This window comes from Bos javanicus, chromosome 15 (assembly GCF_032452875.1).
Source record: "Bos javanicus breed banteng chromosome 15, ARS-OSU_banteng_1.0, whole genome shotgun sequence".
Classification (NCBI taxonomy): Eukaryota; Metazoa; Chordata; class Mammalia; order Artiodactyla; family Bovidae; genus Bos; species Bos javanicus.
Window position 1 is genome coordinate 77,833,262 of NC_083882.1, and position 27,435 is coordinate 77,860,696.

General features: G+C 45.3%; 1 protein-coding gene and 1 pseudogene across 1 annotated transcript in view; one reads left to right on the top strand and one right to left on the bottom strand.

Annotated features, from left to right (window-relative positions):
• NUP160 (nucleoporin 160) overlaps nucleotides 1–5,792 on the bottom strand; it is a 43,427-nt gene extending 37,635 nt beyond the window's left edge. The window contains exons 1-4 of the mRNA XM_061381491.1: nucleotides 5,691–5,792; nucleotides 5,309–5,420; nucleotides 1,092–1,302; nucleotides 335–557 (exon numbers count right to left, since the gene is read on the bottom strand). Coding sequence (XP_061237475.1) covers nucleotides 335–557; nucleotides 1,092–1,302; nucleotides 5,309–5,420; nucleotides 5,691–5,790 — 646 coding nt within the window. The 5' untranslated portion in view covers nucleotides 5,791–5,792. The remainder of the gene's footprint in view (nucleotides 1–334; nucleotides 558–1,091; nucleotides 1,303–5,308; nucleotides 5,421–5,690) is intronic.
• Nucleotides 5,793–5,859: 67 nt separating this feature from the next.
• LOC133227076 (protein enabled homolog) lies at nucleotides 5,860–23,003 on the top strand (annotated as a pseudogene).
• The last annotated feature ends 4,432 nt before the right edge of the window (nucleotides 23,004–27,435 follow it).

Consider the following 27,435-nt stretch of genomic DNA (forward strand, 5'->3'; position numbering starts at 1 on the left):
TGTTTCAGGTAAACTTATTTTAGTTACAGCACCTCAAACTGAAAATAGACATCAGTCAACTCATCCCTACTAAAGGCCTTAGAATAGGCCACCTTACAGCCACCTGTTTTCCTACATTCCAGTAAGCTGCAGTTTCTCATTCACTGTATAAAATCCCACCCTCTTGGGAAAAACTGTAAAGTGCTAGGGACTCATTAGGCAAGCAATAATGAAGAACCATTTTAGGGTGGTTTGGAAGCAGTTCCTGCACTGGATAACAGCCTTGGACTTCTAACGTCCATCTTAATGCCAGTATTTGTTTAAAATTAAATCCATGCTGCATTCCCATTCTTACCAGGTATGTCATAAGGAGGTAGTTTAAGAACAAAGATTCCCCCAGAGGCAGATGGCAGAGCAAACAGAGCCTCCCCATCGTTGCTCAGCCAGGCTGCTGAGGTGGCAGAACCAGGGGAGAGGCCAGGCACTGATGGGATCGGCTGATAGTTGCAAGGATCCCTAAAATCAACTTTTCCAATGTCAGTGAATATTGACTGCATCTGACTTTCAATTGCCAACTCCTGTGGAGAAATGAAAAAGAAAAATCTGTTAAAATCAAAATAAACGAATTTTGCTCAGTTCCTCCCAATTGCTATCAATGTTTTTAAAGTAAAAAAATTGTTGAGTTGAAAAAGGAAGCTGTTCTTTTTAATGAAACTATTTTTGCAACTTAAAATGTATTTGATCATTTAAAATAGTAACTAGGAAAGCATGAGGCTTCCCCAGTGGCTCCTCAGTAAAGAATCTGCCTGCAGTGCAGGAGATGTGGGGTCGATCCCTGGGTGGAGAAGATCCCCTGGAGGTGGAAATGGCAACCCACTCCAGTATTCCTGCCTGGGCAACTCCATGGACAGAGGAGCCTGGCGGGCTATACTCCATAGGGTCGCAAAAGAGCCGATCATGACTTAGGGATAAACAATAACAGCATGAATGTGTGCTTGGTTAGGGCTAGCAAGGAATCTACCCTTCCTTCAATTCCAAAGGACACTGCTCTAATACTAAATTTGTGACTGAGTAACTTGAGAAATAAAGGACATTATACTTAACCAACTCACACTCCTATACATCCGGGAAGGGTGTGGTAAAAGCAACCTATGCACTGTCTGATTGGTTAATATCAAGATTATCACGTGATTCTGAGTCTCAGAGACATGAACTCCTCCGGGTAGAAGGACGCAGTTTTGGAATTTGAGGCGAACTGCATTATTCAACAGATTTATGTCCAATGACTCTTCCACCAGCTCCAATGTATCTCCAGAGGTTTTCCTATTAAAAAGAGACATTTGTAAAAAACAACAAAAAAAAGAGTTTACGCTTTTCTTTCTGATTGTTGCATGGAAATGTATGACAATAGTTTTCAGGTGAACTCTCCTAATTCAAAAATTTTGGATAAGCAAACTCAAATCAATTCTGCCATTCCAAACCACATTGTATAGTCTACAAAACACAGTATTATATACAATTCAACTATTATTATATGACTCTCTGTTAAACGGAGACATTTCCAAACTTGATAGTATGTTTAGAACAAAGTGTTAAGTTGCTTCAGTTAGTTCAGACTCTTTGCAACCCTATGGACTGCAGCCCTCCAGGCTCCACTGTTCCCGGGATTCTCCAGGCAAGAATACTGGAGTGGGTTGCCATGCCCTCCTCCAGGGGGGATCTTCCTGACCCAGGGATTGAACCCAGGTCTATTTTGTCTCCCCCATTGGCAGACACGTTCTTTACCACTAGCGCCACCTGGGAAACCTTTAGAACAATAGTCAATTCATTAAACTCCACTAGGATGCAACCCACTCCAGTACTCTTGCCTGGAAAATCCCATGGATGGAGAGCCTAGTAGGCTACAGTCCATGGGGTCGCAGAGTCGGACACAACTGACATGACTTAGCAGCAACTTAGCAGCAGGATTAAAATCCACAGCACACACTCACACCTTATAGTGTAATGTGGCCTCTACATATAATTACTATAGCATCAAACTACAGTGAACTTATACATGTGGGTGTTTCCCTTCTAAAGCTTCCTCCTGCTAGGAAGCAGGGTAGACTCATCCTCACGTACAACTCTGCTATGTGGTAGCTTCGGAACCACAGACAGCACCATGCTGGGAGTGTCCTAACCAGCACCATCTCATCTACCGCACCACCTGAATGTCCTCTCTGTGTCAGCGGGCTTCCGCCTTCGGGATCTAACGCCTCATGATCTGAGGTGGAGCTGATGTCACAGTAACCAAGGGCACAGCCGATGTAACGTGCCGGAATCGTTCTGAAACCGGTCGCCCCACCCCAGGTCTGTGGGAAAACGGTCTTCCAGGCAACTGGCCCTTGGTGCCACGAAGCCTGCGGACCGCTGCTACAGGCGATCCCCTTTGGTTTACCAGCTCTGACTGGCAACAATTTCTAAATCTGTATCTTATTCAGCCCACACTCTCCACTCACCTGACTACTGCCTCAAACGTGCACTCGTGTATCAGGGATCTCAAACTACACCTGTCCGAAACAGAATTCCTGGACCCGGCAAACCAGAAAAAACATCTGCTTCACCTGCACTTTCTTCCAACTCATGGATGGCGTCTCTATAACTTCCAGTTGCTCAAGCCAAAAAATATGGGGCTCACCCTTGAATTTTTTCTTTCAATATAACCTACATCTGATCCAATACTAAATTCTAACAAAATCACCTGTAAAACATATCCACTATTAGAACATTTCTCACAGCCTCTAACAATACCAAACTCATTTTAAGCCATTGTCTTTTGTGTGGATTGTGGCACCAACCTCTAATTGGTCTCCCTGCTCCCACCCCTTCCTACTACACTCTGTTCTCAACACAGCAGACAAGCAATCTTTTAAAAACACTGTTATTCATAATACTTCTTCATTTAAAACCCTCCTCTCACTCAAAGTAAAAGTCACAGCCTTGAAATAACTGACAAAGCCCCAATCTGCCCCTTGGTTACCTTATTCCTCTATCCTTCATTCTCCCAAGAGGCAGACTTCTGGCCCTTTGCCGTTCTTTGAAAACAACACAGAAGCTCCTGTCTCAGCATTTTTGCCCTTTTGCTTCGAAGGCTCTACCTGAAATCTCATCCCTTGGGTACCCTTATTTCCTCTGCTCAAATGTTAACTTATCACTGAGTCTTGCCCAACTACCCTATGTGAAATATTAAACGTAATAATTCCCCTTCTCCCTTCCCTGTTCTCCATCCCACGTATTACCTGATGAACTACTGTTTTTTGGGTTTACTGTTGTTGATCAGCTCCCTCTGAGAGCAAGGACTGTCTGCTCTGTTCCCTGCTATGTTCCCAGTCCCTAAACGTCCACTGGAACACATTGTGTGTGTGCAAAGTCACTTCAGTCTGACTCTTTGCAACCCAAAGCCCTACACAGCTTGCCAGGATCCTCTGTCCATGGGATTCTCCACGCAAGAATATTGCAGTGGGTTGCCATGCCCTCCTCTAGGGGATTTTCCTGACCTAGGGATGGAACTTACATCTCTTGTGTCCCCTGTACTGGCAGGTGGATTCTTTAGCTCTAGCGTCGGAACATATTAGGCACTCAAAAATATTTCTGAAATCAATGAGATTTGCACCTCTAACATAGGTCTTTCTTCTGAGCCTATAAAGTTCAATGCCTACTTGACACTGTCAAAGAGCAACTACACAGACACTTTAATAGCACATCTAAAAGAATGACTTAACATCTGTCCAAAACCCACCTTCTATATCTCAGAAGATGGCAATCCTTCTGCAGGATATCTGGTCAGTCACACCAAAAGACAGGAACTTGTCCTTGCTCCCTCCTTTTCCCTACCATCCTTTATCCAGTAGTCAGTCTATCACCTGGTCCTAATGAAGCTACCCTCTAAGTGTATCTCGAATCCATCTATTTCTGTTTTTCTAGCCACTCCCACAGCTGAGTCACCAACATGTCTTACTCTGTCCATCATAAAAGCAAACTGTTCTTTTTTATTTTACCCATCCATCCCAAATCTACTTTACACAAAGCAGACTGATTATTTTAAAATGTGATTTTGATCATGTTGCCAAGTCACTTCAGTCGTGTCCAACTCTGTGCGACCCCATAGATGGCAGCCCACCAGGCTCCCCTGTCCCTGGGATTCTCCAAGCAAGAACACTGGAGTGGGTTGCCATTTCCTTCTCCATTTGATCATGTTAGTAATCCTTTATAGACTTTCAGTGACTGCCCAACATACTCAGGATAAAATTCACATATCTTGGGGCTTCCCTGGTAGTCTAGTGGTTAAGAATCTGCTTGCCAACTCTTGGGACACCAGTTCGATCCCTGGCCTAGGAAGATTCCACATGCTATGCAGTACCTAAGCCCATGCTCTAGAGCCTGCGCTCTGCAACAAGAGAAGCCGCCGTAATGAGAAGCCCGTGCACCAGAACAAAGACCAAGCACAGCCTGAGGTCCTTCAAGATGAGTCCGGCCTAGCTACCTGGTCTCAGCATCTCTCACGTCCTTATCCATTTTGCCCATTTGCAGTTAAGCCGCATAGATCTTTAGTCAGTTCCTCAAACCTGTCAAATTCTTTTCACCTCATGGATTTTGGAGATAGTGATCCCACTTGCTCAAATGCCCTCTCCCGCAACACCTTGCCTGGCTAACCTTTCCCCCTTCCAATCTCAGGTGAAATGTGACTTACTTTAGGCCTTTCCAGCCCCACCAATAACACTTGGTCTTCCCATTAGCCTCTCAAAGCCCTATTCTTCTCCTCTGAGGCAAGAATGAAAAATCTGTATTGATATACCTATGTATGAACATTAGTTTAATGCCTTTTTCCTTCTCAAAACTGCCCCATGAAAGGTAGGTCCACTTCTCTTACACTGCCACACCCTGCATGATGAAAACGGTGATTGTTTTTGTTAGTCATTTTGTCCCCAGGACACCTACCAGTGCCTGACAAGTAAAGGCTCAAACATTCATAGAATGAAGGAAGCTTCATTCATAGAATGAATGTAAAGCACTACACACACATAATGGGCTCATGTTTTAAAACTGGTCTTTGGGGCTTTAGCCCCTATGCTACATTTCTTCTGCTTTTAGTGTTGCCTGGTAGGGTACCTCTTCCAGAACTCTGGGTCTCCTTAATTATCCACTGATTAAGACATAAACAGAAAGCAGGCTTTTTTTCTTTTCCTGTCTACAACCACTCGGAAAATGAATGACACCTTAGGGTCAGACACGCAAATTCAGCCGCCGAACGACCCGACCTTCCAGAGGGTTTGCCAAACACAGCACTCACCAATGAATGAATCTGTTCCTGGTGACGGAGAACAACTTGCCACTTTCCACATAGTAGAAGCCTCCCGCGCTCTCACCATATTTCACGGCTCCGGCCGCTGCATTTGCAGTTCCTGCAAAAGGTCAGTGGTCAGCCTGCACACGTGGTTCTCTGGGGATGACACGGACTGAGGTCGCTGAGAAAGCAGAGGAGGACGGACTGAGAGTCCATACAGAATGAAAGGGGAGGAAAGAGGAGGCAGCAGGACACTAAGGTAGCTCTGATTCCCGTGCTAATAGGCATGTGGGCTCAGAAGGGTAACGGGGGGGTTAGGGATTGAGGAATCCACAGGAGAGGCCCGAGGGGAAGGTTCGGATCGCGCTCTGCTGGGATGCTGCCGTACCAATGCCGCAAACAGTGAACTCCCGAAAGTGCCTCGGCCTTTCGCGCTCAGCGCCGACGACCTCCACGAAGCTCCGTTCCACGGCTCCCGCCGCCGCCATCTTCCCGCGCCGCCGCGAGGCCCGACGGGACACCAGCAGGGCCGGGCGGGTGTCGTCACTTCCGGGGGAGGAGCAGGCGGGCAGGTGGAGAAGCCCGGAGAGGTCGAGGGCGGCCGGATCCTGCGTTGTGAGGCGTCCACCGAGTTAGCTGGAGACCAGGTGCGCAGGGAGGGAGCCGAGGGAGAAGGGGCTAGGGGAAGCCTGCGGACTCCACCTGAGGAAACCTTTGCGTGGCCGACTAGGACGCCCCAAGGGGCGGCGCCATTTTCCCGGCGGCCTCGGGGCAGGGGGCGTGGCCGGGTTTGTTTCCATTTTAAAAACGCTGGCGCGGGCCTAGGGTCTCATCCTGCCGCGAGGGGCGAGGTCCAGGGAGGCCCGGCAGACGGGCGCCCTCTGCTGGGTTTCGAGCTTGCGGTCACCTCTCCCTGCCTCGTAGTGTCTGTCAGTGCATCTCCGCTCTGTCTCCTTTTATTCACCCTTAAGCGAGCCTTGGGATGGGATGGTGGGTGATGGGGGCGGGGGCAGTGAAGGGCAGAGTGTCCTTTTGTGTTGGAATTTTTCTGAGAGACTGTATACGAGTATTTTTGTATAATGAACCGTAATGTATTCTGGTATTCACCCATCTGGAATGGGTGAATTTAACTCAGATGACCATTATATCTACTACTGTGGGCAAGAATCCCTTAGAAGAAATGGAGTAGCCATCATGGTCAACAAGAGTCCGAAATGCAGTACTTGGATGCAATCTCAAAAACGACAGAATGATCTCTGTTCGTTTCCAAGGCAAACCATTCAATATCACAGTAATCCAAGCCTGTGCCCCAACCAGTAACGCTGAAGAAGCTGAAGTTGAATGGTTCTATGAAGACCTGCAAGACCTTTTAGAACTAACACCCAAAAAAGATGTCCTTTTCATTATAGGGGACTGGAATGCAAAAGTAGGAAGTCAAGAAACACCTAGAGTAACAGGCAAATTTGGCCTTGGAATACGGAATGAAGCAGGGCAAAGGCTATTAGAGTTTTGCCAAGAGAATGCACTGGTCATAGCAAACACCCTCTTCCAACAACACAAGAGAAGACTCTGTACATGGACATCACCAGATGATCAACACCGACATCAGATTAATTATATTCTTTGCAGCCAAAGATGAAGAAGCTCTATGCAGTCAGCAAAAACAAGACCAGGAGCTGACTGTGGCTCAGATCATGAACTCCTTATTGCCAAATTCAGACTTAAATTGAAGAAAGTAGGGAAAATCACTAGACCATTCAGGTATGACCTAAATCAAATCCCTTATGGTTATACAGTGGAAGTGAGAAATAGATTTAAGAGACTAGATCTGATAGAGTGCCTGATGAACTATGGATGGAGGTTCGTGACATTGTACAGGACACAGGGATTAAGACCATCCCCATGGAAAAGAAATGCAAAAAAGCAAAATGGCTGTCTGAGGAGGCCTTATAAATAGCTTTGAAAAGAAGAGAAGTGAAAAGGAAAGATATAAGCATCTGAATGCAGAGTTCCAAAGAATAGCAAGAAGATATAAGAAAACCTTCCTCAGTGATCAGTGCAAAGAAATAGAGGAAAACAACAGAATGGGAAAGACTAGAGATCTCTTCAAGAAAATTAGAGATACCAAGGGAACATTTCATGCAAAGATGGGCTCGATAAAGGACAGAAATGGTATGGACCTAACAGAAGCAGAAGATATTAAGAAGAGGTGGCAAGAATACACAGAAGAACTGTACAAAAAAGATCTTCATGACCCAGATAATCACGATGGTGTGATCACTGACCTAGAGCCAGACATCCTGGAATGTGAAGTCAAGTGGGCCTTAGAAAGCATCACTACGAACAAAGCTAGTGGAGGTGATGGAATTCCAGTTGAGCTATTTCAAATCCTGAAAGCTGATGCTATGAAAGTGCTGCACTCAATATGCCAGCAAACTTGGAAAACTCAGCAGTGGCCACAGGACTGGAAAAGGTCAGTTTTCATTCCAATCCTAAAGAAAGGCAATGCCAAAGAATGCTCAAACTACTGCAAAATTGTACTCATCTCACACACTAGTAAAGTAATGCTCAAAATTCTCCAAGCCAGGTTTCAGCAGTACATGAACTGTGAACTTCCAGATGTTCAAGCTGGTTTTAAAAAAGGCAGAGGAACCAGAGATCAAATTGCCAACATCCGCTGGATCATCAAAAAAGCAAGAGAGTTCCAGAAAAACATCTATTTCTGCTTTATTGATTATGCCAAAGCCTTTGACTGTGTGGATCACAATAAACTGTGGAAAATTCTTCAAGAGATGGGAATACCAGACCACCTGACCTGCCTCTTGAGAGACCTATATTCAGGTCAGGAAGCAACCGTTAGAACTGGACATGGAACAACAGACTGGTTCCAGATAGGAAAAGGAGTACGTCAAGGCTGCATATTGTCACCCTGCTTATTGAACTTATATGCAGAGTACATCATGAGAAACGCTGGGCTGGAAGAAGCACAAGCTGGAATCAAGATTGCCGGGAGAAATATCAGTAACCTCAGATATGCAGATGACACCACCCTTATGGCAGAAAGTGAAGAACTCAAAAGCCTCTTGATGAAAGTGAAAGTGGAGAGTGAAAAAGTTGGCTTAAAACTCAACATTCAGAAAACGAAGATCATGGCATCTGGTCCCATCACTTTATGGGAAATAGATGGGGAAACAGTAGAAACAGTGTCAGACTTTATTTTTTTGGGCTCCAAAATCACTACAGATGGTGATTGCAGCCATGAAATTAAAAGACGCTTACTTCTTGGAAGGAAAGTTCTGATCAACCTAGATAGCATATTGAAAAGCAGAGATGTTACTTTGCCAACAAAGGTCCATCTAGTCAAGACTATGGTTTTTCCAGCGGTCATGTATGGATGTGAGAGTTGGACTGTGAAGAAAGCTGAGTGCTGAAGAATTGATGCTTTTGAACTGTGGTGTTGAAGAAGACTCTTGAGAGTCCCTTGGACTGCAAGGAGATCCAACCAGTCCATCCTAAAGGAGATCAGTCCTGGGTGTTCATTGGGAGGACTGATGCTGAAGCTGAAACTCCAATACTTTGGCCACCTCATGCGAAGAGTTGACTCATTGGAAAAGACCCTGATGCTGGGAGGGATTTGGGGCAGGAGGAGAAGGGGATGACAGAGGATGAGATGGCTGGATGGCATCACTGACTCGATGGACATGAGTTTGGGTGAACTCCGGAAGTTGGTGATGGACAGGGAGACCTGGTGTGCTGCGATTCATGGGGTCGCAAAGAGTCGGACATGACTGAGCGACTGAACTGAACTGAACTGAATGTATTCAGGTAAATATTGATGCTGCTCCCTGCTGGAATTACATAAATGCTGCTCACTTGCATAGGTGAAAGGAATTTGCTGTTTCTTCCATTTGTGATTTGGGTGTTTGGAAGATACTCCAGCTTTAGTCATATGTAGCGCAGAGTAGGGGCTTACCCAGTGGCTCAGGGGTGAAGAATCCACCTGCAATGCAAGGAGGTAAGGGTTCCATCCCTGGGTTGGGAAGATCCCCTGGAGGAAGACATGGCAACCCACTCCAGTATTCTTGCCTAGAGAATTCTATGGGCAGAAGATCCTGATTTGCTGCAGTCCATAGGGTCACAATGGGGTAAGGTTGTCCATGGGGTCACAGTGGGATAAGTCCATGGGTTCACAATGGGCTAAGGTTGTCCATGGGATCACAATGGGCTAAGTCCATGGGGTAAGGTCCACCTTACCTGTCTCCTGAAAAATCTGTATGCAGGTCAAGAAGCAGCAGTTAGAACCGGACATGGAACAAACAACTGGTTCAAAATTGGGAAAGGAATAGGTCAAGGCTTTGTTTTGTCATCTGGCTTATTTAACTTACATGCAGAGTACATCATGCGAAATGCTGGGCTGGATGAAGCACAAGCTAGAATCAAGATTTCTAGGAGAAATATCAATAACCTCAGATATGCAGATGACACCACCCTTATGGCAGAAAGCAAAGAAAAACTAAAGAGCCTCTTGATGAAAGTGAAAGAGGAGAGTGAAAAAGTTGGCTTAAAACTCAACATTCAAAAAATGAAGCTCATGGCATCCGGTCCCATCCCTTCATGGCAAATAGATGGGGAAACAATAGAAACAGTGACAGACTTTATTTTGGGGGGCTCCAGAATCACTGCAGATGGTGACTGCAGCCATGAAATTAAAAGGCGCTTGCTCCTTGGAAGAAAAGCTATGACCAACCTAGACAGCATATTAAAAAGCAGGGATATTTTGCCAACAAAGGTCTGTCTAGTCAAGGCTATGGTTTTTCCAGTAGTCATGTGTGGATGTGAGAGTTGGACTGTGAAGAAAGCTGAGCGCTGAAGAATTGATGCTTTTGAACTGTGGTGTTGGAGAAGACTCTTGAGAGTCCCTTGGACTGCAAGGAGATCCAACCAGTCCATCCTAAAGGAGATCAGTCCTGGGTGTTCATTGGAAGGACTGATGCTGAAGCTGCAGCTCCAGTAGTTTGGCCACCTGATGGGAAGAGCTGACTCTGGATAAGACTCTGATGCTGGGAAAGATTGAAGGAAGGAGGAAAAGGGGATGACAGAGGATAAGATGGTTGGATGGCATGATTGATTCAATGGACATGGGTTTGAGTAAGCTCTGGGAGTTGGTGATGGTCAGGGAAGCCTGGTGTGCTGCAGTCCATGGGGTCGCAAAGAGTTAGACATGACAACTGAGCTGAACTGATGGAGTCACAAGAGTGAGACAGCTGAACACAGCACAGGGCAGAGTAGATGTTCTGTGGAGGGAATTGGGATCTATTGGGGGGGAAATAGTCCTTTGCAGGGGGAAAAGGTATTTTTGTCCCCTGCTAGTAAACATTTGTTAAGCACTTCTGTTGTTTCTTGTTAACAGTGGCCGCAACCCTTCACTGGCATTCCCTGTTTCATTCCTCTGTTCTAACTGCTCTCCACTGTTTTTCCAGCTCACTCCTGCTAGTGAGATGGAGCAGGACCCTATGTTCCTTACCATAGCCTGCCTCCCCCCCAACTATGTCCTGTGCCTGCCTTTTGACTGTGAAAAATTTTAGATAAAATAAGTTTAATCAGAGAAGTGAGAAATGCAGAAACAAAGGAAAACAGTTAAAGGAGACTAAATAATAATGTAGTTGTTAAGCATAGTCAAGGACCTTTAGTTCTTTCTCAAGGGCTAACTATTCTGAGCCATATCCTGTGAGCTGTCTTACAGATACTAAAACACCAGGTGGAGAAGTTAACGACACAATGACCAGACCGTACCCAGGACATGAGTTGCCACAATTCCAAGAATTGGCCACAAAGAAATGAGAACAAAGGGACCCTGGACCTGAAGATTAATGGTACTGAAAACAATCAAGATGATGCTGGTCAGACCACTGATGACCAATCTGAAGATGACTGTTAGAGATGACTGTGCTGTTTCTGCATATAGCCACCGCCCCCCTCTGTCTATAAAAGCTCTCACCCCATTCTCGTGGAGGGGGTTGGGGGAGTTGGCCTTTGGACAGATGTCTGCTACCCTCCCCCAACAGTTGCCAGAATCTGAAATAAAGCAAACTTTCCTTTCCGCCATCCTGGCCTATTTGTTGTCGTTTGAGCGGCAAGCAGCCGGGGCCTGCAAACTCCTTTCAGTAACACCAGAACACCCACTCTAGCAGTGCAGCCCCTCCATCCCACCTGGAGTCCACTGTTCCAGTCACCTTTTCACTGCCTTTCACTTCTTGTTCTTCAAACCTGTTTGCCAGGGGACTGAAAAGAGTCTTGGGAAACAAACTTGCTTTGGGAGAGAAGGAACCTGTTACTGCCTAACGCCATAGGACCTAACTGTAGTGGCGAGGGGAGCATTCTGGGTGTGGTGTGATTTATCTCCCTCCCCACTCCCACTGGACTTAACTCTGAGGCCTGTGGAGGCAGCATGGGGGACTAGAATGAGAAAGAGACCAAGTTTGTTACCAATTCTATGAACCATTGAGGGTTCACAGATGCTGCACTGAGACTGCTCTCACGGAGAGAGCCAGCATTCCCTCCCCCACAAAATGAATGACCCCAGAGCAGTTTTGCCCATTTAAAGGCTTTCCAGAAATCTGGTGATCAAAGGGGTGGAATGAGTCCCTGGCAAGAGCTGGGGTCTAGTGTAGCAGGGGCGGTCCCCAAAGGAGACTGGAGCCTATCCAGTACAGCATCTCTTTTATGGGGGGAGTATTTTAATCCCTTTTTTAAAAAAATTATTAAAGTATAGTTGATTTATAATATGCTAATTTCTGATATACAGCAAAGTGATTCACTTATACATATGAAAAAAGTTTTAGTTGCTCAGTCATGCCTTGACTCTTTGCGACCCCGTGGACTGTAACCCACCAGGCTCTTCTGTCCATGGCATTCTCCAGACAGGAATACTGGAGTGGGTAGCTATTCCTTTCTCCAGAGGATCTTCCTGACCCAGGAATGGAACCTAGGTCTCTGGCATTGCAGGCGCATCCCTTACTGTCTGAACCACCAGGGAAGCTCATTTATTATAAGCTCATTCTTATTCTTTTCTGTTATGGTTCATCATAGGATATTGAATATAGTTCCCCATGCTATACAGTAAGACATTGCTGTTTATTAGCAGTTTTAAACAGTTGATAGAGTACTTGTACTGTTTAGAAATGGAGTATTTCAGAAGCAGATTATTTCATGAATATAGAGATCCCCTGAGGACCCTCAGAAGTTTGAGGGACTCTTCAGCAGGGACTGGGTAGGTGGGGGCAGAAGTCAGTAGAATTTGTTCTTTTTTAATAAAACTGTGCTTTTTTTACCCATGGGATTGGGAAACTTGAGTTTTGTGCTGTTTGGTAAGAATTTTCTGTTGCTGATTAACAAATTACCGCAGATTGAGTGGTAATTTAGTGGCTTAAACAATACTCTGATCTCACAGTTCTATAGAAGTCCAACCAGGGTCTCATGGGCCTAATATCATGATGTCTGTAGGGCTATATTCTTTCTGGAGACAAAAAAGAGAATCTCTTTTCTTGTCTTTTCCAGCTTCTAGAGGTCAGCATGTTCTTTGGCTGTTGACACCCTTCTTTCATCTTGAAAGCCAGCAATGTCATCTCTGTCTCTGATCTCCAAGAAAGGTTCTCTGCATCTAAGGACTCATGTGGTTAGGTTGAGCTCACCCAGATAATCCAGATTAATCTCTGCATCTCTAAATGCATAAACTGAATCATGTCGGCAAGGTTCCTTTTGCCACGTCAGGTAGCATAACCACAGGTTCCAGGGGTTAGGGTGTGGACATCTTTCTTGGGAGGAGATATTATTTATGATTTTACTAATTATATCATGTTCTAATTTCATTTTCATCACGTCCCTTGTGAAGTAGTATTATCCCTGTAAGGCAGATGACTTTTCTGAAGTGCTTGTTAAAAATATAGTTTCCGTCCATTGGCATCACCTTAACCCAGAATTCAGTCTTAGTGTTGCTCACTAATAAGGACAACCAGATGTAAAGTGCCTGCTTCTGAGATGACCTTTTGTTTATGTCAATGACCTCTTTCTAGATCCAGAGATTCAAAGCCTCTTATCTTACACTATGGCCATTGGGCACTTCCAACAAGAAATACGCTTGGAGGGTGTCAACCAGGACCCAGAAGGACTCTGAGGGACTGCCACTATAAGCCCCAGGGATTCAAGTACTAACTAGGGTTTGGAAAGGTGGGTCCCTAAAGGCTCAACTCCAGCCCACATGGACGACCCCTACCCTGTAATACTTTCTACGCCTAAAGAAGTTGTCCTGCCCATCCCTCTTGGCTTCCCCCTTTTATCCCTCCTGTCTCCTCCTCTTGGTTGTGTCCTGTGCAAAACAGGGCTTGTACCCACCACCAGTCAAGAAAGGAAATGGGCATATGCTCAAGGCCAGTTGACAGTTACAAGTTATATAACTATAGGCTCTGTTGTGCATATCTTCCCATAATTCAGTCTATTATAATCAGATGTAGTGAACCCTTAGTGGGCTCCTAGCTGCCCAAGTTTACTTGAGGAAGCCCCTGTGGTTAGTTTGTATCCACTGTGTGCCCAGGGTGCATATGCAGGAGTTGGAAAAGTCTCTGTGGTTATTTGTAACATATCCCTGAACTCTCCTGGGTGTGTCTGGAATGGGGTTTAGAGATCAGCTTGCATCCTGTTGGCCAGGCTAGGCTACCCCTGTTGCTCATGCCTAAATGTCTTGATATAAAATGAAAGACACATTACTTCTAAGGCATCTTTTGTTCTTTTGGCTGCACTTCCAGGCTTGCAGGATCTTAGTCCCCCAACCAGGAATTGAACCTGGGCCATTGGCAGTGAAAGCATGGAGTCCTAACCACTGGACCATCAGGGAATCCCCTGTAAGGCAGTTTTAAACAACTTTTTAAAATAATTTTTTTGTTTATTTATTTTTTGGCTGTGCTGAATCTTTGTTCCTGTGTGGGCTTTCTCTGGTTGTGATGCTCGGGCTTCTCATTGCAGTGGCTTCTCTTGTTTCAGAGCACGGGCTCCAGGGCACACCGGCTTCGGTAGTTGTGGTTCTCGGCTGTAGGCTATAGGGCTCCAGGGCATGCCGGCTTCGGTAGCTGTGGTTCTCGGTTGTAGAGTGAAGGCTGAGTAGTTGTGGCACATGGGCTTAGTTGTTCTGAGGCACGTGGGATCTTCCCAGACTGGGATCAAATCTGTGTCCCCTGCCCTGCAAGGCAGACTCTTAACCTCTGGACCACCACGGAAGCCCCACAACTTTCTTAAGATAGTCTTCACATACTGTAAAATCCCCGCCTCTAAATTGTGCCATTCAATGACTTTGGTATATTCATATAGTTGTGTAACAGTCACCACAATCTCATTTGGGAACATTTTTATCACCCCTAAAAGTCATTGACCATTTCCACCCCCTCAGCCCTTGGAACTGGTAATCTACTTAGGTTTCTATTAATTTAGCTATACTACATTTATATATTTCTCCAGGCAATCTTGATTCCAGCTTGTAACTCATCCAGCCCGGCATTTCACATGATGTGCTCTGCATGTAAGTTAAATAAACAGGATGACGATAAACAGTCTTGTCATACTCCTTTCTCAATCCTGAATCAGTCAGTTGTTCCATACAAGGTTCTAACTATTGTTTCTAAAGAACCTCTTGGTAAGAGTGAGGAATGAGAGTGAAAAAGCTGGCTTAAAACTCAGTATTTAAAAAACTAAGATCATGGCATTGGGTCGCATCACTTCATGACAGATAGAAGGGAGAAGGTAGAAGCAGTGACAGAGTCCTTCTTCTTGGGCTCTAAAAATCACTGTGGGTGGTGACTGCAGCCCTGAATTAGAAGACAGTTGCTTCTTGGCAGGAAAGCTATGACAAACCTAGACAATGTATTGAAAAGCAAAGACAGCACTTTGCCAACCGAGGTCCGTGTAGTTGAAAGGTTGTTGCTAAACCACAAAAGACGCCGGGATTCTTGGCCTCTGGAGGAGAAGAATTCAATCTGGGGCCAGAGACGAGGCTTCATCGCTCAGAGCTTTGGTGTAATAAAGTTTTATTAAAGTATAAAAGAGATAGAGAAAGCTTCTGACATAGAGTTCAGAAGGGGGCAGAAAGAGTGCCCTCCCGCTAGTCTTTAGCTGGATGTTACATAGCTACTAGCAGTCTGCTAATTAAAGAAAGGAAATGTCTCAAAACTCAGAGAATGGCACCAGCCCCCTCACCCACAAGATGCATTTTGAAATAACCTTGGCACCAGGTGAGTCATCCTGGGCCATAAAACGATTGACATGAATCTTGAAGAAAGGTAGATTTCCATACAAATACATAGTTTCATTAACATGGATTAGGAGAACAATGCATGAGTATCACATACTGGTTTGTCAAGTCAGTTCTGAGCCTTTAGGCAGAACCGGAACCAACTTGAAGACAGAGTCTGGGGTAAATACACAGCACATTAACAGAGCTTAAGACAAACATCTCCATAAGAAAAATGCATTGGTTAGCTCAAGGTTTGAGAAAAGTTAAGCTCAGGTAGAACCAGGTGTCATTATGGCAACACAGAATTTTAAGAGAAACCTTTTTTTAAATTTGTATAGAGAAGGGGAAAAAATGTAACACTAGTTTGTTTCCTCCTGCTGCTTAAGAGAGAGATAAGAAATGTCTGACATTAGCAGCCTATTTCCCCCATTTGGAAACCCCTGGCCTTCCTGCCTGTTACCGTCTGATAGTCAAGGCTATGGTGTTTCCAGTAGTCATGTACAGATGTGAGAACTGGACTGTAAAGAAGGCTGAGCACCGAAGAATTGATGCTTTTGAACTGAGGTGTTGGAGAAGACTCTTGAGTCCCCTGGACAGGAAGGAGATCAAACCAGTCAATCTTAAAGGAAATCAACCCTGAATACTCCTTGGAAGGACTGATACTGAAGCTGAAGCTCCAATCCTTTTGTCACCTGATGTGAAGGGCCGACTCATTGGAAAAGATCCTAAAGGTGGGAAGGATTGAAAGCTGAGAAGAGGGCGACAGAGGCTGAAATGATTGGATGGCATCACTGATTCAATGGGCAAGAACTTGGGCAAACTCCAGGAGATGGTAAGGGACAGGGAGGCCTGGTGTGCTGCACTCCATGGGGTCTTGAAAAGTCGGACTTGGCAGCTGAACAACATTATATATACACACATACATACACAGGTATCAGTTGCTGGACATTTGGGTTATTTTCACTTTTTGGCTACTATGAATAATGCTGCTATGAACATATGAAGTATTCTTATAAATATATTTAATTCATATTGTGGCAGGCAGAACAATGCCCCCCGCCCCATATGTCTACTTCCTTATCCCTGGAACCTGTGACCTTACATGGCAGGACTTTGTACTACGTATGAGTACAGTAAGGATCTAGAGATGGAAAGGCGAGCCTGGATCATGCAGGTGGGCCCTGTCTAATCACATAGTCCTTAAAAAGAGAGAACACGTCCCTGCTGAGGTTGGAAAGATGAGAGGACCAAAGAAAGGTCAGAGTTACATGAAATGACTGGCATGTAAAGGGGGCCATGGGCAATGAGTGTGGTCAGTCTCCGGAGGCTGCAAAAAGCAGACAGAGATTCTCACCTCGAGTCTCCAAAAAGGAATGAAACCCTGCACACCCTGATGTTAGCTCACTGAGTTTTGCTCTCAGCTAAAGGGAGCTGCCTGGCCTATGGTTATGCCCCCTGCATCCAATGAGTGGTCAGTGTGGGGAGTGTGAAGGTCTCACCCCCTAGGTTGGATCTGGAACGACCCTGAAGGACCATCTGCACTCCAGAGCAGTGACTGGAAATATCTGAGGCTTCAGCTTCTCTTTCTGCCTGTCCTGCCCCTCTCTGTCCCTTCAAGGTGCTTGTTCTGGGAGCACTCTCCAGCAAACGTCCTGCATGCAGATCTCTGCCTCTGAGTATCTCCTCGTGGAATCCTATGGGAGACATTCACTCACACATCAGCTCTTGGCTGATGGATCATCTGAGGATGAGCAGCCAGCTGGGAACCAGCCGGGAAAAAGTAGTTGCAAAGGGAGGATCTTTTCTAAATTCCAAAATTGATGATACAGTACTGGAAAGAACCTCAGCTGGACGGTAGAAGACCGGGGTTCAAGGTCTAGCTCTGTCCCAGCTCACCTCTTGTCACTTGGGAAGTCCCCTCAAGTCACTTGAGTCCCCCAAGATCTCTGTCTCGGTTACTTAGGAGAGGGTGTTGCACTCATTGACCTTCAAGTTCTTTCCTGGCACTAAAGCTCTGGTGTCTGTGGTCTGAAAGTCAGAGAGAGGCTGGATCTTCAGCTTCATCTCTCCTTAATTTCAAAGCTCAGAACTGAGCCCACCCCAGGTGCTCCCAGGGTCTGAGGACTGACGTGTCCTCCCTGAGTCAAAATTGACTTCAGAGTCACACAACCTGTGACCCACCCATCAGCAGGCATCAGCTCTTTCCACTAGGAAGCCTACACAAGCTTCTAGACCAGCCTGTCACCCACCAGGGAGCAGAAACTAGAAGGAAGAAAGCTACAATCCAGCAGCCTGTAGTCTGCAAATGCAGGCTAGACACTGCCCTGGGACCGCTGGCCCCTGGCTCTTGGGTGATGAGAGAGGAGGGCACTTCTGGGACCCATAGGACCTCTCCTACTGAAGGCTGCTTCTCCAGAGTTGAGAAACACAATTAACCCAAAATGAGGTGGCAGGGGAATCTGTTTCAGATGAAGAATCAAGATAAAACTCCAGAAAATCCAAGTGATGTGGAGATAGGCAGTCTACCGGAGAAAGAGTTCAGACTAACAATGGTAATGAGTTACATGAGTTAGTCACTCAGTCGTGCCCGACTCTTTGCGACCCCATGGACTGCAGCCCACCAAACGCCCCCATGGACTGCAGCCCACCAAGCTCCTCTGTCCATGAGATTTTCCAGGCAAGAGTACTGGAGTGGGTTGCCATTTCCTTCTCCAGAGGATCTTCCCAACCCAGGGATTGAACCCCGGTCTCCTGCACTGCAGGCAGATTCTTTACCGAGTGAGCTACAAGGGAAGCCCTTGTAAACAGTGATAAAGTAACAGTGGTAAAGGTGATCCAAGAACTAGGGAGAAAAATGGATGCACAGATCCATAAGTTAGAAGGATTTTTTAAACAAAGAGGAAGTATAAAGAACAACCAAAACAATTGAACAATGCAATAACTGGAATGAAAAACACACTGGAAGGAACCAATAGTAGAGTAAATGAAGCAGAGCAGACTAGTGAGCTGGAAGGCTGAGTAGGGGAAATCACTATGGTAGAGCAGAGGAAAGAAAGAAAAGAGGACAGTTTAAGAAACCTCTGGACCAACAGTTAGCACCCTAAGATTCACATTATCAGGGTCTCAGAAGGAGAAGAGAGAGAGAGGGCCTGAGAAAATGTTTGAAGAGAGAATAGCTGAAAACTTCCCTAACCTGGGAAAGGAAACAGTCACCCACAGGAAACAGAGAGCATTCCAAACAGGTAAACCCACAGAAGAACACACCACGACACACTGTAATCAAAATGACAACAATTAAAAGTAGAAGATATTAAAAGCAACGGGAAAAGCAACTGATAACATACAAGGGAACTCCCATAAAGCTATCAGCTGGTTTTTCAGCAAAAACTGCAGAGGAGAAGGGAGTGACATGATATGTTTAAAATAAAAACTAAACAGAATATCCGTCAGGCAAGAGCTGCTGTAAGGGTTTAAGATGATGCCAGTAAAAACTGGGTGCCAGCTGGCGGTTCTGCTGGGTTCAGCAGAGTTATATCATCATACAGGTGGCAGGAAGTGGTGGGCAGGAAGATTCAGGACCATCATCAGATCATGATAAATTGTATTGTTCCTAAAGGGTTGAAGTACAATCAAGCTACTCAGACCCTCCACCCAGGGCAGGACACTAGACAGGTGAAGGGTCTCAACTTTGGCAGCAAAGAAGATGCCAGTGTTCACAAGTGCCCTGATGCATGCCTTAGAAGTGTTGAATTCATAGGAAACAGGGACAAAATTCCCGACTACCTGCCCAAGTTCACAATGGCCCGTCACAATTTGGAAATTCAAAGAAGGCAGCTACAAGCTCAGCAACCATAAAAGCAGCTGGCATGGGAAAGGCTGGAGAGAGAAAGAAGGGAAAGGGTGAGATTGGAGAGGGAGAGGGTAGAAAGGGAGAGGCTGGCGAGGGAGCGACTGGAACAGGAGCAGTTGGAGAGAGAGAAGAGGGAACGTCAGGATCACTGGAGCAGGAGAGAAGTGGGAGAGGCTTCAGAGACTGGACCTGGTGAGGGGACGGTAACAGCACAGGAGCAGCTAGAGAGGGCGCGAGAGCAGAGAATATTAAATGCCCCCACCTCTGCCTCTGTGGAGAGTCCTCTGAACTCCGTGCCAGGGGCCTCCTCAGCTTCGGAGCCAGGCTTGCAGGCAGCTGCTCAGGGCATTGTCATGGGACCACCTGCACCCCAGCCACCCTTCCACTCCCCGCCCAGGTCCTGCCCAGGCATCAGCCGCACCCCCTCCTCCCCCAGGGTCCCCTCCACCCACTCCACTTCCATCCTCAGGGCCTCCACCTCCTCCACCACCTCTTCCTAGTCAAGTACCCCCCTCCTCCTCCACCCCCTCTTCCTGCTCCTCACCTCCCTGCATCTGGATTTCACCCCCCACCCCCCAGCCACGGGATTCACGTCTGAAGACAATCGCCCTTTAACTGGACTTGCAGCTGCAGTTGCTGACCCAAAACTTAGCAAAGTGTCACGGATGGAGGATGCCTCTTTCCAAGCGGAGGAAGTTTGATTGGTGTGAATTCGGCCTCATCTAAAAGAGATACGGTCGTGGAAATGGACCCCTTCCTCTAGAGGGTACTGATTTAGTGGAAGAAATGAGTGCCCTGCTGGCCAGGAGGAAAAGAATTGCTGAAAAGGGATCAACAATAGAACAAAAAGAGGACAAAAACGAAGATTCAGAGTCTGTAACTTCTAAGGCCTCTTCAACCAGTACGCCTGAACCGACAGGAGAACCTTGGGAAAAAACAAATACAAGGAATGGCAGCAAGTCACCTGTTGTTTCCAGATGTTTCTCCGAAGAAAAACCAGATCTTTTTGATCACAGGCCCTATGACTCATTACACAAACCAAACTCTGCACCCTGGTCACAGGGCAGTGCTGGCAGAGTCCAGACGGGGGGCCTGGACTAGGACAGATTGAAGCAGGACATTTTAGATGAAACGAGATAAGAATTAGCCAAAAGAAAAGCTCCCTGATGCAATCAAGCTGGAAGTGAGCAAGTCAAATGCTACCTAGAGAAACAAACTAAGGAGAGATAGGACTTAAATCTGGAGAGAGAGAAAAAAAAAAAAAAACCAACCCCTGCAAAGAACACTAACAATGAAACCTTTACATTTTGTGAGCTGTAAGATGATGGAGACAAACAGTTGGAAAGGAGGGAAAAAACCAACATGCTTTGAAAGCCTTCAGATGATACTACTCTGGCTGTTTCTCTCCCAGTTTGCTGCTTTTTCCCCCCTGACCTTTATAGCAAGATGGAAGACAATCGTATAGGAATTCCTGTATCAGTTACATAGAAAATATGAAACCCATCAGGTAAGAACACTGTGCTGTGAAATATTTTCATGTCAAGACAAAATCGCACATTTTCCATAATCCATTGCTAAAATAAAGAAGAGAGGGCTTCCCTGCCTGCTCAGTGGTTAAGAATCTGCCTGCCAATGCAGGAGATATGGGTTCGATCCCTGATCTGGGAAGATCCCACCTGCTGTGGAGCAACTAAGCCCGTGTGCCACAACTATTGAAGCCCGAGTGCCCTACAGCCCTTGCTCTGCAACAAGAGAAACCCCCGCTGTGGGAAGCCCCAGCACTGCAACTAGAGTTAAACCCTGCTCGCTGCAGCTAGAGAAAAGCTTGAGCACAGCTCAAAGATAATAAGAGACCCAGCACAGCCAAAGATAATAAAGTTATTTTTAAAAAAGGAGAGAAAGACTTGAGAAGTTTTTTTCAGAGAACGTTGGTGAAGAATTTGGCAAGTTGCAAATGCAACGAAGAGTAGCCCCCAGTCGCTGCAACTGGAAAAAGCCCACACATGGCAGCGAATACCCAGCACAGCCAGAAATAAACAACTAAATAAATAAAAAAGGATTTGATAAGTTATACTGTTGTGTTTCAGGTTTGTCTCCCTGTCATATTTGATGTTGCGATAATAATTGAGATCAGCCCCGTAGGTTAAGATCATAAAATACAGAATACGTGGAACTGTATATGCTTTCAGAGGGTGATATTTACAAGAAAGTGTCCTAAAAATTATTTGTCCAGAGTGAGGAATTTTAGAATGATAGGAAGTCTCTCAAGTTTAGTCCTCATGCAATGTCATAGATTCAAGCATAAAGTTCATCCAGAATTAAAAGATGTAGATGCCTTCCTAAATTATTACAATGCTTTACCAAATTATGACTCCTACAAATACGAACCAGTGGTCAAATGTAAAACAATATATTGTAGGTTTGGGACGTCCCTGCTGGTCCAGTGGTTAATAATCGCCTTGCGATGCAGGGGACTAGGGTTCAATCCCTGGTCTGGGAGCTAAGATTCCACCTAAGCCTGTGAGTCGCAACTATCGAACCCGAGCACCTCAACTAGGAAGCCTGCCACTGCAATGAAAGATCCTGCGTGATGCAGTGGAGACCTGATGCAGCAAAATACATTCATAAAAATAAAGTGTTTAAAAAGTATGTTGTAGATTCATTGTAGGTTTTCAAGCTTTTTTACATTTATGCATGTGGACATGTTTATAATGTAATTACAAGCACCACAAAACTAGCTTTTTAAATTGCACACCTTAGTGCATGTCATACTGATATGTAGTGACCTTTTCAAGGCCTTGTCGTTGTTTAGTTGCTAAGTCACGTCTGACTCTTTGCGACCCCATGGACTGCAGCACGCCAGGCCCTTCTGTCCTCCACTACCTCCCGGAGTTTGCCCAAATTCATGTCCATTGAGTCGGTGATGCTATCTAAATATCTCATCCTCTGCTACCCCTTTCTCCTTTCTTCTTTTCCCTTCAGTTTTTCCCCAGGATCAGAGTCTTTTCCAATGAGTCAGCTCTTCTGATTTTAGACTATAGAGTGGTTGCAAAATAGTGTTATACAAAGGGTTTCCGTACTCTATTAATCCCTGCTGCTGCTGCTGCTGCTGCTAAGTCACTTCAGTCGTGTCCAACTCTGTGCGACCCCATAGACGGCAGCCCAGCAGGCTCCCCCGTCCCTGAGATTCTCCAGGCAAGAACACAGGAATGGCTTGCCATTTCCTTCTCCAATGCATGAAAGTGAAAAGTGAAAGTGAAGTCGCTCAGTCGTGTCCAACCCTCAGCGACCCCATGGATTGCAGGCTACCAGGCTCCTCCATCCATGGGATTTTCCAGGCAGGAGTACTGGAGTGGGGTGCCATTGCCTCTTCTGCTATTAATCCCTAATGTTAACATTTAACATAACCATAGTACAGTTACCAAAAATAGGGTTAAAAATGGTACAAGACTATAAACCAGGTGTTGGCAAGGTTTTACTGTAAAAGGCAAGTAGTAACTATTTTAGATATTTGTCACTACTTTGTAACCACCGTTATAGCACAAAAATAGCCATAGACAATTTGTAGCAAATGAGAGTATATCCAATCAAACTTTATTTTAAGAGCAGGTGGCAGACCAGATGAGATCCATGGGCTGTGTAGTGGGCTAACACCTGCAGAGGCTGCTTTTAAATTTTAAGTTGCAAAACTAGTAAAGTAGCAGTGATGACAGCAATCAAGGTGACAGAAATTAGACAAAGGGGGAAGAGTGAGGGGCTGTGCATACTTTTCTTTCAAGAAATAAAATGAGACTTCAGTGGTAGGGAGAAGGAGCTAGATACTCTACTCATTACCCTGTGTGTGACTGTGTGTGTGCATGCGTGACTGTGTGGGCACTCAGGTGTGTGCATATAGTCCACTCCCCTTTCTTTGAAGCTTCTGAGATTAAAACGGGAGAAAGCCTGTATGCTGCAATGATAGAGTGTTTTTGAAAATGTAGGAAACCAGAAATTTTCCAGGTTCTTCATTTTGATTTATGCTTGAGTTATTTTGTGCCTTATTTGCAGGCAGCAAGTATCAATCAAAACTGAAGATTGAACACGAATGTTGAGTTCTTATGCTTCGGGTGTACTTCCTTTTCAGAGTTTTTGGTTCTCTGCTATTTTTATCATACTGTGTCATTTAAATTTCCTACATGCTACCTTCATTTGTGCAGTTGAAGTAAAATTTCAATAAAAAATATGGTTTTTAAATTGATGGGACATCCTCATTTCCCAGGAATCCAGGGATTATTGGGTTTTCCCCATTTTTATCCATATTTTATTTTTCCCTGTTGCCATCACATCTGTAGTTACCAAAACCAGTCAACTGTGTAAGATCAATTTAGTAGGAAACAAACTCTCATTTATGAAAGAATGTTCTGAGTCTTAGAAGAAAACATTGCTCTTGGATATCAATCTGGAATTCACAAATGCTAGTAAGTCAGTTTTTAAATGTTTTAAAGTTTAACCCACATTGACATCATAGGAAATCCACTGAGAAATGCTTTTCTAGGCTGAACGCTTGTTTCCCCTTAGCCTCCCCCAACAGAGCATGTGCGTGTTATGACCATGCGAGTTCAGTCGCATCCAACTCTGTGGCGCCCTGGACTGTAGCCCACGGGGCTGCTCTGGCCACATGGGATTCTCCCATGGCAAGAATACTGGAGCAGGTTGCCATTTCCTTCTCCAGGGGTTCTTCCTGACCTAGGGATTGAACCCAAGTCTCTTGCATCTCCTGCACTGGCAGGTGGGTTCTTTACCACTGAGCCATCTGGGAATCCCAGTGTACATGTTAATTATCTTCATTTTACAATCACTGCTCTCCCACCACTATACCAAGATCACCTAAACTGTGTGTGTTGCATTCTGAATGTTCTTAGTTATGTATTAACTGCAAAAGATTTTCTGCATTAACCTGTCACTTGAATTCTTTGGCTACTATTGGAGATGAAGTCCAAAGAACTCTTTTTTGCCCCCCCAAAGAACTCTTAAATGACACTCCTCTGGAGGCGGTTATTTTTATAGAAATTAGCAACCAGTACCTGTATCTGTGCTGATCCCACCTGGGAGACAACTTGTAAGACTAAAGAATCATTTGATGCAACAGCCAACTCAGTGACTCAAAACTGAAGGTTAAGTTTAAAGAAAATCGAGGATAAGAGGCAATCCTGGGGGAACTCATTCTAGGCAATCAATCATTGTGCCTCTATGTGTGCGTCTGTGTGTGTGGAAGGCATTAGGAGATTGATTCAGGGCAGGCTGGCAGGGTCCCAGACGGCTCTCTTTTTTGGGTGGCAGTGATCTGAGGGAGCAGAATCTGGCAAGCAGCAAGTAAAGAGCAGCAGTAAAGAGCTGGGGGCATTTATATTCAACCCCCTCTGCAGTCAAGGCTTCCCTGGTGGCTCAGCAATAAGGAATCCACCTGCAATGCAGGAACTGCAGGAGACCTGAGTTTGATCCCTGGGTCGGGGAAGACCCCCTGGAGGAGGGCATGGCAACCCACTCCAGTATTCTTGCCTGGAGAATCCAGTGGGCAGAGGAGCCTGCGGGGCTACAGTCCATAGGGTCGCAAAGTGTTGGACACGGCTGAAGCGACTTAGCACGCACAGTGGAGTCAAGCCTACCACTTGGGGAATTCCCTGGCGGTCTAGTGGTAAGGACTCACCTCTCACTGCCAAGGGCTGGGGTTCATGCACCAGCATCATAGGCTTGTGGGACTTCTTTGGGACACGTAAGATGGAAATGGCTCACACACAACAGGACAGGAATCGTTTCACTTGATTCAGGTGTAGCAGTTCAGCTGTCCCTCACTGCAGGCACACAAGAGAAATTCCTCCTTGGGTCCAGGGCAGTGACCAGGCACCGCTGCTAGTGTCTCCTGGAGTGTCCTTTCTGGCTTCAAACTGAGGCCGAGACTGTACCGGTCATGTAAATTTCATCACGCAGATTCTTACATCTTTGGATGATGGTTTTCATGTAACTTTTCAAAGTCCGCAGCTAACATCTTTAACCCATTTCCAAGCTCCATTTGTTCCTTTTAAACTTCAACCTCCAGCTCTCTTCTCCCATCTCCGTAGATGCCGAAGAAAGACCCCGTATCCCAGCGAGCCTCTGAATTACAGTGAGCTGTCTCATTTTTCCTCTTATTTTCAACATTCATCAGAGCTTAAAAGTTCCTAATAAGTGTTTGGAAGAATGACTAAAAGTGAATAAATGCACATGTACATTCTTAGAAAACTTAAATATTCTTTTTGGTGTGGTTGTAACATAAATGGGGCTTCCCTGGTGGCTCAGCTGGTAAAGAATTCGCCTGCCAATGCAGGAAACGTGAGACATGGATTCGATCCCTGGGTCAGGAAGATCCCCCAGAGAAGGAAACGGCAACCCACTCCAGTGTTCTTGTCTGGAAAATTCTATGGACAAGGGTGCCTGGCAGGCTACAGTCCCTGGGGTTGCAAAGAGTGAGACACTAAGGAAAACACACACACACACACACACACACACACACACACACACACACACACACACACACACCCATTCCGCCCCCCTCCACCGGCCCCCCCGCCACACACAGTAACTTAAATGGAATTATGTTGCCATCTAGTGGTGAGGTGATGACTTCATTTAGAAATAAAATGCAGAATGTTACTAAGGTTGTTGTTTGTGCAGCATGTTTTATTTACAAATACTTTCATAGGAAAAATAGTTTTATTGCTTGACACTATTATCTTGCTTTACCTCCAGAATGTCTTGATTTGCCAGATCACCACTAAGTAGAAGAGTATTATAAATTGAACTTCAAAGCAGATTTTCCTACACTAACTGAATAGCTATTCCTTCAAAGAAGAATTCAGTGGTTGAAATAAGTATGGGAGATGATGACAAAGTTCAACACGTTTCTTTCCTGCAGAACTTTTCAGAGACATTAATGTGATAGTGTGCTTTGTGAAACTCCAAGAGGGCCTTACGAGCAATGTGTTTCCCGGACTCTATGTTCTTTTCATTGGAAGGACTGATGCTGAAGCTGAAGCTCCAATCCTTTCACCACCTGATTCAAAGAGCCGACTCACTGGAAAAGACGCTGAACCTGGGAAAGATTGAGGGCAGGGGGAGAAGGGGGCGAGAGTGAACGAGATGGTTGGATGGGATCATTGACTCAATGGACATGAATTTGAGCAAACTCCGGGAGATAGTGAAGGCCAGGGAAGCCTAGCGTGCTGCAGCCCATGGGGTCGCAAAGAGTCAGACATGACTTAGTGACTGAACAAGAATGAATACTCTTTACAAGGAAAGTATTTCATTGGACCATTGTTCTATGGGGAAAAAATTGGGGGAAACACTGTTGTGTTTTAATTTTCCTCATATATTAAAATATTCAGACTTTTCATTTTGTTGTAGTGGGTATGGGGACTTCTTGTTTGTATGGAAGCATGTTTAGGCTTACTAAGATATGGGAAAATTCACTAAGATTAATTTACTACATTTTATCAATAAAAGAAAGATTCTTAAAAAAAAAAAAACCTATTACTGCATATTGTCTTCCTGACTACAAAGCCTTTTTTGGCTTTCGTGTCCATGTTCTAGACACAGTGAATTCAAGGTACATTGTAAGAAGTCAGTAGCCATGACTTACAATTATAAGGCTCTTAGTTAATTTTTCGGTAATAAATTCTTAAAAAATTTTTTTTAATATAACTTTATTTATTTTAATTGGAGGCTATTTACTTTCCAATATTGTATTGGTTTTTCCATGAATCCTCCACGGGTGTACATGTGTTCCCCATCCTGAACCCCTCTCCCACCTCCCTCCCCAGCCCATTCCTCTGGGTCATCCCAGTGCACCAGCCTGGAGCACCCTGTATCATGCATTGAACCTGGACTGGCGATTTGTTTCACATATGATATTATACGTGTTTCAGTGCCAGTCTCCCAAATCATCCCTCCCTCTCCCTCTCCCACAGAGTCCAAAAGACTGTTCTATAC